At 39.2% G+C, this 13,600-nt stretch overlaps 5 protein-coding genes across 6 annotated transcripts; 3 read left to right on the plus strand and 2 right to left on the minus strand.

Moving 5' to 3' along the window:
- The first annotated feature begins 4,672 nt into the window (after window positions 1–4,672).
- On the plus strand, window positions 4,673–5,844 carry LOC117575429 (protein unc-50 homolog). Its single transcript, XM_034259633.2, has 3 exons — window positions 4,673–5,087; window positions 5,148–5,507; window positions 5,565–5,844. Exons 1-3 carry the CDS (start codon window positions 4,757–4,759, stop codon window positions 5,699–5,701), a joined length of 828 nt encoding a protein of 275 aa, XP_034115524.1. The 5' UTR covers window positions 4,673–4,756; the 3' UTR covers window positions 5,702–5,844.
- Window positions 5,833–6,964, minus strand: LOC117575428 (39S ribosomal protein L19, mitochondrial). Its single transcript, XM_034259632.2, has 2 exons — window positions 6,813–6,964; window positions 5,833–6,755 (listed from the first exon to the last, which is right to left on the minus strand). Exons 1-2 carry the CDS (start codon window positions 6,874–6,876, stop codon window positions 5,899–5,901), a joined length of 921 nt encoding a protein of 306 aa, XP_034115523.1. The 5' UTR covers window positions 6,877–6,964; the 3' UTR covers window positions 5,833–5,898.
- Window positions 6,965–7,331: 367 nt separating this feature from the next.
- Window positions 7,332–9,119, minus strand: LOC117575640 (zinc finger protein 235). The gene is made up of 3 exons (XM_034259919.2): window positions 8,288–9,119; window positions 7,716–8,222; window positions 7,332–7,647 (listed from the first exon to the last, which is right to left on the minus strand). Exons 1-3 carry the CDS (start codon window positions 8,863–8,865, stop codon window positions 7,359–7,361), a joined length of 1,374 nt encoding a protein of 457 aa, XP_034115810.1. The 5' UTR covers window positions 8,866–9,119; the 3' UTR covers window positions 7,332–7,358.
- Window positions 9,120–9,216: 97 nt separating this feature from the next.
- On the plus strand, window positions 9,217–10,266 carry LOC117575641 (putative riboflavin kinase). 2 transcript variants are annotated; one of them, XM_034259920.2, is made up of 3 exons: window positions 9,217–9,317; window positions 9,385–9,620; window positions 9,730–10,266. In XM_034259920.2, exons 1-3 carry the CDS (start codon window positions 9,304–9,306, stop codon window positions 10,101–10,103), a joined length of 624 nt encoding a protein of 207 aa, XP_034115811.1. In that variant the 5' UTR covers window positions 9,217–9,303; the 3' UTR covers window positions 10,104–10,266. The 2 variants fall into 2 exon arrangements, with proteins under 2 accessions (XP_034115811.1, XP_034115812.1); XM_034259921.2 differs by having other exon boundaries at window positions 9,264–9,620.
- Window positions 10,267–10,865: 599 nt separating this feature from the next.
- Window positions 10,866–13,362, plus strand: LOC117575460 (amidophosphoribosyltransferase). The gene is made up of 2 exons (XM_034259669.2): window positions 10,866–10,976; window positions 11,043–13,362. Exon 2 carries the CDS (start codon window positions 11,066–11,068, stop codon window positions 12,707–12,709), a length of 1,644 nt encoding a protein of 547 aa, XP_034115560.1. The 5' UTR covers window positions 10,866–10,976; window positions 11,043–11,065; the 3' UTR covers window positions 12,710–13,362.
- Window positions 13,363–13,600: the final 238 nt, after the last annotated feature.

The raw sequence follows: 13,600 nt of genomic DNA on the forward strand, positions 1-13,600 counted from the left end.
ATAAGAACCACGGGACACAAGCAGCGGTGGCTGTGGCAATGGCAACAACGCCTGCATCTCATTTCGGGGCAAATCTGTTTCGTTGTTGTCATGAAAATACGATTTCAATGTGGCAGCGCGCCAATATCCGTGCACAGGATACGCACTCATATTGTTATTATTTTCATGTTTCATCCGGTTTCATATGCCCGCTGCCCGGTGTGACATCAACGTGCGGCGGCGTGGGCTACAAAAACAACAACAGGCGCAGGCTACAGAAAAGAAACTGTAACTGAAACTGGTCCCCGGTCTTGACATCCTTTTGAGCTAAAACCACAACATAAGCCAAGGGCACAGGAAAAGGCAACTGCCATCAAACGGTCTGGACTCCAGCCAGAGATAAGCGTGACATTTTCATATTGTTGGCGATCTAAATCTAAATCGGAATTCGAGTTGCATTTTCATTCATTGATTGAAATCTCCAAGTTGATCTGAGCCTAGCTGAGCTACAGCATGCCAATCACACGCTGACGGGATTAGTTGAAGTGAATTCCTTTCTTTTTGATTGTGCCTCCTTCGAGATGTCCTTTGTGCCGGACTCTAATTGGTGCGATCGTGACATGGCCGATAGCCATGAAATCGCAATCCCCTCTCGATCTATAGTCGTTTTTTGTGAGCTGTGCAATTGGCGTTAAATTCAAGCTGACAGCGATTTTTGGCAAAAATCTGTAACGCCAATTCATGCCTAAATTGTTCTATGTTCTCTGCTTTACCATTAAAGAACACACACACAGACAGTTTGTTAAGACATCGCTTTAAACAAAAAGGGAACAAATTTTAATGTCTGGAACATTATGAAAAACTACCAGAAATTAGTGTAGAGCTCCATAACGGGCAGATGTCAAGTTGCTAAAGGTCGCGCCAAAGATCTACACATATTGCATAGGTTCAACTTAACCCCGCACTCATTTGAATCTTCTCTCACTTCTGTGGAAAAACAAACAAACCCCCAAAGGACCAAGAATAAGAAAATCATTTGTGAAGCAAACTCTCTAATTTTTGAACTTCACCCCGGGGTCAGGCTACAATCAGAAGAAGACGCGTGCACCGAAACAACAACAGCAGCAGCCAAATGCCATCAAGGGTCGCGACATTGGCGCGCAAGATTTGTGTATTTCCGGAGTGATCCTTGGGTCCCTTTCTCTGTCCCGACTCTCTGCCTGAATGCTTGGCTGGCGTAATAGCGTAAACATTTAATGGGAGCGTGTGCTGAGCACGCGCAACATTGCCTCACCCTGGCAAATCGTCGTCTTAACCTCAGCTCAGCTCAGTTCAAGATTCTTCCCTCGTGCGCTCGTGGCGTCATTGTTTGATTTCCTTAAGGATTTGCGTGTCTACTTCAGCGTCTTATGATTGATTGTATGCTTTATATGCTTTGTATTTATTGTATTTTAACGATCATTCATATCCATGGATCACAATCTTGTGGCATTCTCTATAGAGCATGGAAAACTCTGTGGTTTTAGCGATTGTGAAACTAAAAAATTATTTTAATTACAAATCGTGCTTTATCACTATGATGAGTGCGTTGATGACAAAACCGATGAGTTGGATCTGGATTTTTTCGATTTTACGTGATATTCTTACTAAGAATATTTCTAATTTACAACTCTGAATGCTCTCAGCTATTTTTATAGATTAGATAAGACACAAAAATTGCATGGAGCTTAGATAAGAGTATTCATATGGATTCAATAGTTTTACATTATAAACATTGTAAATTGTTTATTGAACACTTTATATATTTTTGTAGCTGTTATACGCTGAGTTATAATAACTTTGTTATATGCGATTAGAAGTTACAATTTTATAGTATATGGCAAAATCCAGCATTTTTGACGATACTGCAGATTTTGTACTGTTTAAAAATAAGTTGCAAAAAAATGATTACTATATTTTTATAAAACTACTCAACATTAATCATTATTCATGATGAAAGCCATAAAAATCATAAGTCCCATTAGTTTGATGCGATCCACTTTCCAACATCTAAGCTGTATATGTATGTCTGAAAGTTACATAAAGAGCTATTTGGATAAGTAAGTTGATGAATACCATTTATAGGGAATATATGTATGTATATGTATATTCGTATGCAGTGCGCTGTGCAGCGTTGTAAGTTTGCAGTGCGCCACACATGTGGCACACTTAGCACCTCCAATTCATAATGAATGAGTTAAGAGCATCAACAAACTAAGCATTAACATATTGTCGAAGCTGTTGCGACTCCCGTAAACTCGAACTCGAACGCGTCGAGAATTATGTACAATGTGCATGTCAGGGATACGCCCGCATGGCGGCAGGACATGTGTTAATCAAGTAGCAACCTCAGCAGCGCATAAGTCAACTGTAGCCAGCAGACTGTGCAGATGTAAATACGAGAGGAGAACGAGTCAACAGCTGCAGCTCTGATACTGAGACTGATGCCGAAAGGACTAAAAATAGTTGCTGGCAAGGTGCAGTGATCGCTATGCTCCCTTTTTTTCTCGGGGGAATATTTATGTGACAGAATTCTCATGTTTACGCTTAATTTTCGTTTAATTTTTATGGGCGCCAAGAAATGGCGGCTGCTCCTTTACCTCATCCTTCTTCCCCTTCTTGTCTTGTCGACTACTGTTGCCCAAGTTAGCCGTTTGTCTTGTAGCCAAGATTTGACTGACATGGATCCTTCTTATGTGTTGGACAAACAAAAAACGAAACATGATCTAAAAAACCAATAACCATTTGCAGCAAAGAATGAAGCAAACTGAAAGGTGACAAACAATCGGAAGAAACAAACATTAAAGAAATATATGTGTGTATTATGAAAAGCGCAATTGTTGCCGCATGACAATTGTATGCAATCCGGAAGTGTCCTGTGTTGTGCTGCCTGGACAAGATGGATCGCCCAAGTGGCAAACTGAAGTCACTCAGCTGAAATGCACAACAGACAGAGGAAGAGAGAGAGAGGGAACTTACGAGTATGCTAGAGGAAAATTCATCCCCTGTTCCATTAGAAAACACTCAATGTACCAGGAGAGAACTAAATGGTTTGAGTGCAAACTCAAGATCGTTCCCTTGGGTGAAGTAAGTCCCCCGTTGACCTCTAAGACGACCTCAAAAAGGTGTCTGTCTGAGACGCGCGAGCGCTTGCTTGCTGCTCCTTTTGTGCAACCGTCGGCCATTGTTTTGACCTTCTCCTTCTTCGCCCTTTGGCACCCGCTTTCCTTTTGTCCTGGCCCTTTGCGTTTCAGATCTTCGCCTGTTGTCAATGCCAAAGGGCATTGCAATAAATGTGATAAAGATTGCTTATTGTCTTTCCGTCCAATTGCTAAGAGTTTGTGCCATAAATTTGGCCCTAGCCAGCTGATCGTCTGTGACCCTTCCAGGTTGACCGTTGACCGCTCCGTTGATGTCGCACAGCGTTGAAAAATGTATTCAATGATGCCTTAATTGTGGCGCATTGGCAGCATCAGCAGCTGAATCTCTGCTTTTCCATTGAACTGCCTAAATGTCGGGATTGCAGTTTGTGGGAGTTTTGGGTCTGTTTAACGACAGTGTGGGGGGACAATTTATGGTCAGTTTCTTAGAGTCTTACACATGTAATTCTCTGCCACCTTTAGTATCAATATTTTTCGCAAGCAACGTGAATCACTTGTAAAGTATGTATATATTATCGCAAAAAAATTGTTTGGCTTACTGTTAGTATTGATAATTTTTACTGTAGTAATTGCTTACTATTATCAGTAACTATAGCTTCAATTATACTTTACTTACTTATACGATTACTTTTACCTTTTGCTTATTGTTACAATTGATAATAACTTTTCACTTTTCGTTTTTTCTCACTATCTCTATTGATAACTAACTACTATAAATTTCCAATCAAACATTTCAATTTGCAATTTGATTATTAGGAAAATCAGACGAGCTATACTTATCTTAATTTCAAGTGACACAATTGTACAGTTTACTTAAACCTTGGTGAAGAATGAAAGGAAAGGGTCTTAAACATGTATGTGAGGTAATTCTGAAAAATATTTTTGTGTTCAACTCCTTGGAAAGGTGAATATGGGAGAGGTATAAACTTATGACTAGTCACATTTAAATTAACAGAATATTGGAAACTTTGATGTTTCCTGATTCAATGATTTTGCCTCTGTCTTGCTACGGACTTTATTTTTGCTTCTGTGTTTTTTCTATTGGCTTCTCGTTTTATCTGCTCCTACATTCGCTTCTAATGTACAATTGTACAGAACTGGTTTCCAAAAATTACGACTTTGTCGTTATCATAAATTTGAATATTTTTAGTGGCGGCAGCTCAAATAAGCTGGTCACATAGTGTTACCGTAAACAGTGTGTTCGTTATATTACGAGCTTCAAAATGCTGCGTTATATCTTTTTCGATTTTGCATGTCTCAGAATAATCTTTTGATATCAAGAAAATCTCTATCTCGATCTGCTAATAAGACTCAAATGGTGCGAATAAAACAAAATAAAATATTGACTAAATTCATTTTACTCACCACTTAACAACCCTAATAATATATATTGGCCTTAAAAGATATCGATGCCATCCATAAACAATCGATTTTTTTAAATGTTGTAGAATATCGATACATCGATACATTATAACCAATGTTTCTCACCACCTTTACCACCACTAATCAGCTGTTCGCGCAGACATAAAATGAAAGACGTTTACGTTTACATATTTAGTTTATAAAATTTGCGTAAAATGAGCCAATACAGCCATGTTAAATACACCACATCTCCAACGCCCTCAGTGGTGTCTGGATATTCAAGTGCATCTCGTCTGCAATCGCCATTGCCACCTCCAGTTGGCTATCGCAAGGATTGCCTCTCGGCGACATCAAAAAGTTACAAATATCTGCGACGACTGCTAAAATTCAATCAAATGGATTTTGAGTTTGCACTTTGGCAAATGATCTATTTGTTTATAGCGCCACAAAAAGTGTATAGAAATTTTAATTACAGGAAACAAACCAAATCTCAGTTTGCGCGCGATGATCCCGCATTTCTGGTTCTCCTCGTTATTTGTCTATGTGGTAAGTTGGAGTTACTGTCCAAATTGGAATCTGCACTATTATTCTTATTTGATTTTACAGTAACCTCATTGGGATTTGCATATGTTCTTGGACTATCCATTTGGCAGAGCATCTCTTTCATTTTCTATGTAGTATTCGTCGATTGCATATTTGTGGGCATCATAATTGCATCATTCTTTTGGGCGGTGACGAATCGCTATTTGCGCACCAACAATCTGGAGCCAGATATTGAATGGGGCTATGCATTCGATGTGCATTTGAATGCATTCTTTCCGCCATTAATGCTGCTGCATTTCATACAGTTGTTCTTCTACAATTGGCTGATTAGCCAGACTTGGTTCATTTCCCGTTTCCTTGGCAACTCGTTTTGGCTGATGGCCATGAGCTATTATGTCTACATCACTTTCCTTGGATATAACTGTGAGTACCGCTTACGTGACATTTGACATTTGGCTAATGCTTCCATTCCTTTTACAGGTATTCCTCACTTAAAGAACACACGTCTTATACTCATTGCGCTCCCCATTATCTTCCTACTATATCTTGTCGTCACAATCATTGGCTGGAATGCAACAATTTCATTTGTAAACTTTTACAAATATCGCGTATATTGAGAGCACTAAGCAATAAGTGATGTGGATTGTAAATTATTTTGCTTCTTAGCTTCTAGGCGATCCCTACATTATAATGACTAATAATCTAATACTGTAGTGTAATCCATGTTAATCATACATACAAGTTTAACTTCACAGAAGAATCGTTTTTTATTATAGTACAAATAGGGATAACAAATGCCATAGCTTATCAATATTTAAGCCAGATGCTTAGGTTTGACAAAGGTGCGTTTCCGCTTGTTACGCTTGCGTTGCAGTTCCAATGTGTGAAGTTCTGTATGAACCTCAGCAAATATCTCCTTTTGCTCCTCCTCGGGAATAGTGGCACGGTATTGCTTCATCAGATCGTACTTCTCCCAAGGCTTTTGTACCTTCTCTGACGACTTGCGATGCTTATCCTTCAGATATTGATCAATATTGGCCACTCCACGCAAGTTTTGACGTTCCCAGCGCTCTAGCCAGGGACGTGGACGCAACACAACCTTCAGTTCATTAATAGGCACTGGCGTTCCCTCTTCCAGAGTTTCTGCCTCCATATGCTCATCGAAAGTGCTAAACTCGGGTAATGCATCGCGAAGATAAAAGAGACTATCGTCCAAACGCTTCTCTAGACGCAATACCTCAACTTTCTGTATGGTTGGATCGTACAGCTCATAAACAATTTCAATCCCCTGGTGATCGATAACGTTGCGCAATATAAAACGTGCACGCAATCCGCAGCGCTCTCTATGAATACAAATGCCCACGAAACGACTCGTCTTACCGGCAGCATGGGGATCCGAACTAGTCACGGCCAGAATGGAACCCACATAGAATTCGGGAAGTTCGATTTGACGACGGCGATTTAACATATCCAAACGTTCGAGTTTCTCACGAATTGAATTTCGCCATTCGACTTTGGGATCGGGTAAAAACTCAGGGTAAACGAATCGGTAATGTGCCGGCACAATTGGCTTTCGAACTGGCGGCGCAACTGCATCATGCTGCTGCTGTTGTTGTTGTTGGGGCACAGCTGCTGCCGCCGACTGCTCTGTCGGCTTAGTAGAAAATGTGACTGAAACGAACATTGAAGGTAGATTGGTTTTCATCACTTGACAATATCATTTCTTACCAATACGCTTGTATGCACATTGTTGAGCTATTCTGTTTGTCAGAAATCTCGCATTTACATTCATTTTTACTTAAAAAAAATAAATGTTTAGATAATCACACTCAATGCAGCGTGACCGCAAATTCAATTTCGAAATGTACTAATGGGCTTTGGTAAAAATACCAAAATATATACACTTTATTAGTGATGGGATACTTTTGCAAAAGTACGCGCAAATTTTGAATCCCCAATCCATAAGTTTTATATTTAGGCGGCAGTTATACGAGTTATTACATATTTATAAATGATTGCAAATAAAAGATAATTGCGTTGACTTCATTTCCAAATTGCAATTCATATTTTTATTAATTTTCAAATACTCAAGAAAAAATTTAATTTTTGTTTATATTAAAAATAATTATTTGTTTTGCTACATTCGTAATTAAATGGTCGAGAATAGTTTTATAATAAATAATAGAAAATACTAAATAACAAAATAATACAAACAAAATAATATTTAAAATAATTGCAACAATTGAATTCAATGGTGTTCAATTCTGAAACAATCTATTTGATAGCGTTTTCTTCAGTCATGTGGATGCATTTGAGAGCGAGTAAATGTGACAATTGCAAGCGAGCAACTCGAACGACAACTCGTTTCAAAGGCGGAATCTGTAATTCCTTATTAATATAATTGCTGTGTTTCCTGTGCATGTGGCGCTTTCGCGAATGTCCTTGGGTAAATGCCATAGGACACATGCTGCATTTGTAGGGACGTTCGCCTGTGTGGCATCGGTAGTGTTGGGTCAACGCGTATTTTCGGGGAAATCCCTTTCCACAGATGTCACAAAAATATCTAATGAATTAATACATATAAATGACAATGACAAATAAGTATATATAATTTAATAAGTTACTACTTACTTGTCTATGCGTTTCACAAAGGTTTTAGGCTTATCGTCGGAAATATCGGAGAGATTATCGCGATCGTCACACTTCAATTCGTTGTAATTCAAAGGCGTGTCTATCTCATTCAATTCACAGTCCATATCTAGTTCCTCGTATGAAACAGGCGCTAATCTATCACGTAATCCTCGTTCCAAGGCTGGAAGTCCTTTAGATTTGGGCTGCACAATACATTTGCGAATCCTTTGATTAGTAATCTCATCATTTGTACCATGTGACGCTGCCATATGTATTCGTAGCTTAGATTGTAGTTTAAAGTAAGAGGGACAGAGATCACAGCGATATTTGTGTTGCTTCATATGGGTTCTAAGTAGATGATTGGCAATGAAGGATCGTGGACAAAGCTGACATTGAAATGGCCGTTCGTCAGTATGAAGACGTTTATTGTGTATCTTGAGATCGTGACTACGTATGAAACCTTTGCCGCAAGAATTACATATATGTGATCTCTCGCCCGTATGTCGTCTAGGGGATGAAAGAGAAAGTTCGTGAATTCTACAATTACATTATTATATGAGCGTAGAACTCACTTCTCATGTAATCGCTTTGCATAAGAGCTGGAGAAAGCTTTGTCACAGTATCGGCACTTGGCATCCAAGCCCAGTTTTTTGCTCTTTACTTTATACTTATTTCTGCGTTTTCTTAAGGGTGTTTCCTTAGACTTTACAAATAATGGCGGATGTTGTCGGAATGTAGAGCTAGGTGCTTCATCATCGCGGGATACTGGCTCCTTCTTGACACAATTTAAGTTCACGGGCAACTCCGCGATATGATAAACAGCATCGTCGCAGGGAACTATGTACTGTGTGGGGATGTTTTCTTGTTGATGTTGAATTTGTTCTTGTTGCTGTTGTTTCTTTATTGTGAGCAGTTGCAAAAGTTGTCGATTGCTCTCCTCACAAGTGCATTTGAATTTGTAGGCATTCTGGGTGGCAAGCACACATGATAAACAAATCTGCTGGGGCAGCAAATCATTCGGTTTCACAGTGCAAAATACATTTAGCATTTCAGCCAGGTCGGGCTCTTTTTGCGATGGCTGCTGACGTTGGGCGAATATGTCCACCAACGTAACTGAACTGTCCATGCAAACCCGGCAAATTCGGTCCATTTTGAAATTTGTTGGACACTATGCCAGAACGTCTACAAACCATTCAATAAAATATTTACACTCGTTGGCTTTACAAATTAGTGTATACACACATATGCATGTTCGTGGATGTGTATGTGTGAGTTAAACAATTTGGTCGACTACAAACCATTCTAATGTGACCGCTCATGATAATTCTTGGTATTAAAATAAATATGGTAAGCTTTTCTCAAATTGAACAAATTAGTCAAATATAGCGATTTTACAAATTTCTAAAATAAAAACAAATAACCAACAAGATTTTCATAATTCTTTCAATAAAATTGGCACTTAATTATTTACCTAAGTATATTTTGCTATGTTATTTTTTAGGTACAAAACATATCTTCTCAAATTTAGCTTACACGGTCACGCTTAACGTCATCAGCTGAGTTTTGCTGTGGTTTTTTAACTATAAATATGATAGTCAATGGGTAATTCAACAGTTTTGCGCCGGCGTTGTTGCCATAACAAGCAGCAATAATTATGCATAATTTAAAGTTTTTCCAGAAAATTGTCGAGTAATTTGATCAAGGCTATTCCGCAAAGCTTCATAAGCTGTAATCATCGTAATCCATTAAACCGCAAAGCAAACGTAAAATTTTACTCTAACAGCAACAACAACGGCGAGTATCTCAAAAATATTTCCAAAATGCAAAAGCAATTGCCAATTTATGCATGCGGTGAAATTGTCCGGGGATTTGGACGAGGCTCCAAAGAACTGGGCATACCAACAGGTGAGTGTGTGTGTGTCTGTGTTTGTTTCTATGTTTCAATGTCATAACCACAGCTGATAATTAAAACCTAATACAATTGGTTTCGTTTTTCTATTTTTACAATTGACAGCAAACATGTCTCTGGAAGCGGTAAAAGCGCTGCCTGATTCTCTGCAAACTGGAGTCTACTATGGTTGGGCAAAGGTTAATGACAGCGATGTCCATAAAATGGTGTTAAGCATAGGATGGAATCCTTTTTATAATAACAAAGAGAAGAGCGTGGAAACACATATATTGCATGAATTCAAATGTGATTTATACGGCAGAACCTTAAAAATATGCATTGTAGGCTATTTGCGACCTGAGCAAAACTTTGATTCCTTAGAGGCTTTAATTGAGACTATTAATTCGGATATCGATCAAGCGAAAACTCTTCTGGACTCTGTTGATAGTAAGCAATTTAAAGAAAACTCTTTTTTTAAAGAAACTATTGAAAAATCTTAAATATTACCATTAAAAGATAGTCTGTACTTAATTGTTATCTGTAAGTACGTTGAATATTTTTGTACAGATTCACGTATGTGACAAAATGTAGCAAGTACTTAAGATATATTTTTATCTTGGAATTAAATGCAATTATTTTCATCACGTAAATCGATTGATTGATTGATTATTTTGGAGTGTATGCTTTGGTTTATTTTTAGATAATGTATTCACCCTTCGCTCTGAAACTTTGTTTTAAATATGTGATATCTATGAATACTATTAATTAAACAAAATAATATATATGGTGATCTTGAAAAACTTTTGAAAACTTCCAATTAATATTATTAAGCTCATTTACAATTAAATAATACCTTATTATTTATTATGATATACTTTTTATTTTTAATTTCTAATGTATGCTGTTAATTACAGTTAAAAGACCATAATTGTTAATTTAATATGAATTACCACAAATCTTAGATTCAATAGCATCTAATTAATAGCGGCTATACTTGAGGTATTTTTATAATAGAAGTAACATCGAAATTCGTAATTGTTTTTAAATGACCTGCGATAATTCGGTGAGTTCTGCTTTTTATTGAAGATATAAGCATATATTGTATTATTGTAAATAACTATTATAGTTTTAAAGGTATTTACAAAACATTTTTAAAAGCAAATATGATATCAAATATCAAAAGGCTGCGAATTCAATTCAACAGTTTAAAAATAATTGCCGTTTATTCGGTTACACCTGCAATAATATCGATACTGCGCGAATGCTTGTTATCGATGTACTATCGACATCGGCACTTGCCAATGATCGCTGTTAGTTTTTCTGCGTGTGCTAAGCGAAGGTTTGTGTATATAAATCGTTGCATAAATCGTCAGGTAAATCAGATGAAAACGTTGCATTAGCTGAACTGGACTAACAACAAAATATCACAATTCACCCAGCGATCCACGACAGTCACAACAAGATGTCAAGCACCAAGAATGTATCTCAGTCGTGCCATGTGCGCATTGCTGCTGAAAACTGCTGCTCGCAGCAGCAACAGGTGGAGGCTGACGATGCGCCCACGTTGACGTCGACAGCGACGACGACATTATCCATTAGCGAGAGCAAGGAATTAACCGGTTTGACACACGAATGCGGAGTCTTCGGAGCCATTGCCTGTGGCGATTGGCCTACACAGATCGATATTGCGCACGTGATTTGCTTGGGACTGGTTGCGTTGCAGCATCGCGGCCAGGAGTCGGCGGGCATTGTGACTAGCGAGGGCAAGAGCTCTAAGAACTTCAATGTGCACAAGGGTATGGGCATGATCAGCACGCTCTTCAACGACGACTCAATAAAGAAGCTGCGTGGCAACCTGGGCATTGGTCATACCCGGTACTCCACGGCTGGTGGCTCAGAGTCAGTTAATTGCCAGCCGTTTGTGGTGCACACAGCGCATGGAACAATGGCATTGGCCCACAACGGCGAGCTGGTCAACAATGAATCTCTGCGCCGCGAAGTCTTGGGTCGTGGCGTTGGACTGTCCACGCACAGCGACAGTGAATTGATTGCTCAATCGCTGTGCTGTGCTCCCGAAGGAGTCTCGGAACACAACGGACCCAATTGGCCGGCACGCATTCGTCACTTTATGACGCTGGCACCTTTATCCTATTCGCTGGTCATCATGCTTAAGGACAAGATCTATGGAGTCCGCGACACCTATGGAAATCGACCCTTATGCATTGGCAAAATTGTCCCAATTAATTCGGGACACACGAGCAACAGCACAGAGACTCCTGCCGATGGATGGGTGGTGTCCAGTGAGAGCTGCGGCTTTCTTTCGATTGGCGCACGCTACGAACGCGAAGTGGAGCCTGGCGAGATTGTTGAGCTGACACGCAACGGCTATCGCACAGTGGACATTGTGGAGCGACCCGATTTTAAGCGTATGGCTTTCTGCATCTTCGAGTATGTTTACTTTGCGCGTGGCGACAGCATCTTCGAGGGTCAGATGGTGTACTCGGTGCGCCTGGAGTGTGGCCGCCAGCTGTGGCGTGAGGCACCTGTCGAAGCTGACATTGTGAGTTCAGTGCCCGAATCGGGCACAGCAGCAGCACATGGTTATGCCAGAGAGTCAAATCTGGAGTTTGCCGAGGTATTGTGCCGCAACCGCTATGTCGGACGTACCTTTATTCAGCCCTCGACGCGTCTGCGACAACTGGGCGTGGCCAAAAAGTTTGGCGCACTGTCGGAAAATGTGACTGGCAAGCGTTTGGTTCTCATCGACGATTCTATTGTGCGTGGCAACACGATTGGACCCATCATTAAGCTTCTGCGTGATGCTGGAGCACGAGAGGTGCACATTCGTATTGCGAGTCCACCGCTGCAATATGCCTGCTACATGGGCATCAATATACCCACGCGCGAGGAATTGATCGCCAACCAGATGAACGCCCAGCAGTTGGCGCGTCACGTGGGTGCCGACAGTCTGGCCTATCTGAGTGTCGCCGGCTTGGTGCAAACAGTACAGCGCAAGCATATTGCATCTACGAAGCCAACTGGCCACTGCACTGCTTGCTTGACGGGTGAATATCCTGGTGGTCTGCCCGACGAACTAAGCTGGTAGACAGCCAAGTCTTTATTAATATATAAATATATACCTCCCGAAGCATATAGATATCGTAAACTACAGTATCATGCCAATGAGTGCTCGAAATTACTGTCACAAAATACTATACTATATGTTCACAACTATGTATGTATCTGCACTTTTGCATTTAACACCTTCTTGAGGAGCATTTTGAATCCATTTCCATTTTGAACTCTCTTCTAAAGCGTATACAATAATTCTTAAGTTCAAATTATACACTTTATATTAAGATTAAGTAGCTCTTCAGTGAAAAGCGGTTTCTTTTCCTAAAAAGACATAACATAAATAGTCTTCAATATTTCCACCGAATGATTAATAATTATACAATTGTTATCATTTATTGTTTAGCTTTAAAATTCATGATTGCCAATAATAAATGACATTTAGCACATTCATTTCAATATCAATATCAACACTAGGTGGGCTCAGGCCAAGGTGCTCTGCAATTCGCATGCCCAAGCTCACATCTAGTTCAGCAGAGTTGAAAACGAAAACCAGTTGTGAAATTCGAGAATATGATATCGGGAAAATGAGTTCAATTTGTTGCACATTGAATAATTCAGCTAACCATATTAGATTTCATTGCTTTACTGTTTATTGATAATAAAGTACAACCTCAAAATCGTCATTTAAAAAAATGATTACAGTAATAAATAAATAGGATTCATTGTTTTATTTTATAAACAGGAAAATCTGTTTTATATATATAGAAAATGTATAAAATATTTTTTAGTAAGTCAGTTTATAATAAAAAACTATCAATTTTAGATTAACGGAGAGAATTCAAAAGTTGCGCGCTTTTAAAAATATTCCCATACCTGTTACAGTGTTACCTTCATATACAACTGGTACTTTTGGGAAATTTCA

This window comes from Drosophila albomicans, chromosome 2R (assembly GCF_009650485.2).
Source record: "Drosophila albomicans strain 15112-1751.03 chromosome 2R, ASM965048v2, whole genome shotgun sequence".
Taxonomy (NCBI): domain Eukaryota; kingdom Metazoa; phylum Arthropoda; class Insecta; order Diptera; family Drosophilidae; genus Drosophila; species Drosophila albomicans.

What these genes read in the sequence shown, in the direction of transcription:
- LOC117575460 (XM_034259669.2), top strand. Translation starts at nt 11,066, where the DNA reads ATGTCAAGCACCAAGAATGTATCTCAGTCGTGCCATGTGCGCATTGCT.
- LOC117575428 (XM_034259632.2), bottom strand. Translation starts at nt 6,876, where the DNA reads ATGAATGTAAATGCGAGATTTCTGACAAACAGAATAGCTCAACAATGT. An exon ending in ATGTGCATACAAGCGTATTG is followed by an intron (nt 6,756 to 6,812) that starts GTAAGAAATGAT and finishes TGTTCGTTTCAG; the next exon opens with TCACATTTTCTACTAAGCCG.
- LOC117575641 (XM_034259920.2), top strand. An exon ending in AGAACTGGGCATACCAACAG is followed by an intron (nt 9,621 to 9,729) that starts GTGAGTGTGTGT and finishes TACAATTGACAG; the next exon opens with CAAACATGTCTCTGGAAGCG.
- LOC117575429 (XM_034259633.2), top strand. Translation starts at nt 4,757, where the DNA reads ATGAGCCAATACAGCCATGTTAAATACACCACATCTCCAACGCCCTCA. An exon ending in CCTCGTTATTTGTCTATGTG is followed by an intron (nt 5,088 to 5,147) that starts GTAAGTTGGAGT and finishes TTGATTTTACAG; the next exon opens with TAACCTCATTGGGATTTGCA. An exon ending in CACTTTCCTTGGATATAACT is followed by an intron (nt 5,508 to 5,564) that starts GTGAGTACCGCT and finishes TTCCTTTTACAG; the next exon opens with GTATTCCTCACTTAAAGAAC.
- LOC117575640 (XM_034259919.2), bottom strand. Translation starts at nt 8,865, where the DNA reads ATGGACCGAATTTGCCGGGTTTGCATGGACAGTTCAGTTACGTTGGTG. An exon ending in GCAAAGCGATTACATGAGAA is followed by an intron (nt 8,223 to 8,287) that starts GTGAGTTCTACG and finishes TTCATCCCCTAG; the next exon opens with ACGACATACGGGCGAGAGAT. An exon ending in TTTGTGAAACGCATAGACAA is followed by an intron (nt 7,648 to 7,715) that starts GTAAGTAGTAAC and finishes TTAATTCATTAG; the next exon opens with ATATTTTTGTGACATCTGTG.